Consider the following 2167-nt stretch of genomic DNA (forward strand, 5'->3'; position numbering starts at 1 on the left):
TGCACCAATGCTGATACTAGTATCGGTGCTGAGTATTTGGCCGAATACTCGTACTCGCCCTGATGCCTAGCCAGATACTTGAGCTTCCAGTATCAGGAAGCCAGGCAGCAAGTCATTACATGCTGCCCGGCTTCTTGATTGCCCGGCCATTTAGTAAGCAGGGCAGTGTGTAATGCTCGCTGATTGGCCTGGAAGCCGGCTTCATGCTCCCTCATCACCTTGTGGCGACGGAGCCGGGTGCCGCATCATTACACGGCGCCCGGCTTCCTGATTGGACAGAAAGCCGGCTCCATGCTTTTGGAGCATGGAGACGGCTTCCCTGCAAATCGGGGTGGCGAGTCTTTACACGCCTCCCGGCTAATCGGGAAGCCAGGTGGCGAGTCATTACAGGCCGCCTGGTTTCCTTAATGGGACTTCCAGTATCGGCGAGTACTATAAAGGGCTCGAAAAATGTGGACGCCAGTGCTGGACGAGTAGCTTCCCGACCGGCCGTTGTAATTAAACGGCCGGCCGGGAGCTTTACATTCATTTTCCCTTTCTCACGCCGCCCGCGGCGAACTGAGGAGCAGGAGAGCTGTCGCCGGCCAGAGGACTGCATTACCCAGCAGTCAGCCTGGCGCAACGGAGGTGTGGCCGTGAGGAGACGGAAGGGGCTTCCGAGGTCCAGAGAACACATGAGGTGTGAGGCCGACAGAGATCCTGCAGGTACTGTGCCGTGTGTGACACTGTCAGCATATCACTTCCCTTCTTCTCCATCACTGCATGATACAGTACACTTTTTATATATATATATAATTTTTTTTTCCATTATATAGCAAAAAAAAATAACCCCCCCACCCCAGTGGTGATTATATACCTTCAAAATAAAGCTCTATCTGTCCCCAAAAAATGTTAACATTAAATTGCAAGGCTATAGTCCGGTCATGCTGACTGGTGAGACACCCTAACATTTTTTCAAGCCCTGTATGTGTGTGTGATTATATTTATATAATCACGTGTGTGTGTGTGTGTGTGTATCTTTGACATTTGGAACTCCAGAAGCTCATTATAAGGCTGCCCATACACCTTGCGCTCATCGGGCGACACTTTTTGTACGATTTGCTTACGGCGGCCCCATCCTACCCCGATTATCGCAAGGTTGGATCGGTAATTAAAACAAAGCACTAGGACGAATTTCGGTAATCGGCCACAATTTCATCTCTTATTCTGAATAGGCTGCCAATGCACCACAATGTAGCCAAAAACCGACATGCATATTTTTTCCTGATGGAGGATACCTCAACACATTTATAGTGTGCTGCAAAGCAGATGAAGTTCCTGTGTGCTGTGATAATGTGTTTAATTGTGCATTAATCGCCACATAAATGTGATGTATGGACAAAAATATATAGAATGTCCTTATTTATTGGCAGAATTTATCAATCAGGTTGATTTTGTTTGAATATGTTAGTTGTGACATTGATGATATAGTTCCTAGAGGCATTTTGTAAACGGCAAAGCTGTCTTGATTATTATTTGCTGTTCATACCTATCAGTGGTAGTCGTTTCCACTTTGATAATTAAATGTTCTGCTTAAATGTTCTGCTTTAACTTCAACCCATTTGTGTTACAGGTCTGGTTCACAGAACAGCTCAGGAGCAAGCAGTGGTGATACAGCCTTAAAGAAAAAGAAAGGTCAGTTATTATCGTAATATAGTTTACGTATTTATTAATTGTAGAGGTTTACCAGATGAGTTAAATTGTTTTCCCCTTATGTTGAGAAGTCATGTAAAGATTCTACCTAAGCTGAGCTTACGATGAGTATGTAGTGCCATCATAGTTTCTAGTTGGTCACTGTTACAACAGTGCAAGCACAATATAGTGCCTGCACATCAGCTCAGCTTGACTGTTAAATGTTTAAGTGCCCTGAATCCCAGTGACTTTCGGTATGCCAATTTCAACCAACCTGCCGGGTAAAGAACCCTTCTTCCTCCCTGTCATTAAAGCCAATAATACAGTAAAGTGAGTGTTCCATATTCTTGATCAATGGCTGGTTGATATTGGAGTTTCCTTGGCGTCTGGGGCATCCTGGCTCTAAGCAGCTTAGCACGGTTTTAGGTAGCATGGTATGCCTGCTGTGTGGTAACACTGGCAATGAAGTAATTTTAGATGTCGAGAGGTTAATAAA

General features: G+C 45.2%; 1 protein-coding gene across 1 annotated transcript in view; it reads left to right on the forward strand.

Annotated features, from left to right (window-relative positions):
• Nucleotides 1-2167, forward strand: part of HAUS8 (HAUS augmin like complex subunit 8) — a 38072-nt gene that overhangs the window by 790 nt on the left and 35115 nt on the right. The window contains exon 2 of the mRNA XM_018568207.1: nt 1613-1674. Coding sequence (XP_018423709.1) covers nt 1613-1674 — 62 coding nt within the window. The remainder of the gene's footprint in view (nt 1-1612; nt 1675-2167) is intronic.

This window comes from Nanorana parkeri, unplaced genomic scaffold (assembly GCF_000935625.1).
Source record: "Nanorana parkeri isolate BGI_ZX_2015 unplaced genomic scaffold, ASM93562v1 scaffold1154, whole genome shotgun sequence".
Taxonomy (NCBI): Eukaryota; Metazoa; Chordata; class Amphibia; order Anura; family Dicroglossidae; genus Nanorana; species Nanorana parkeri.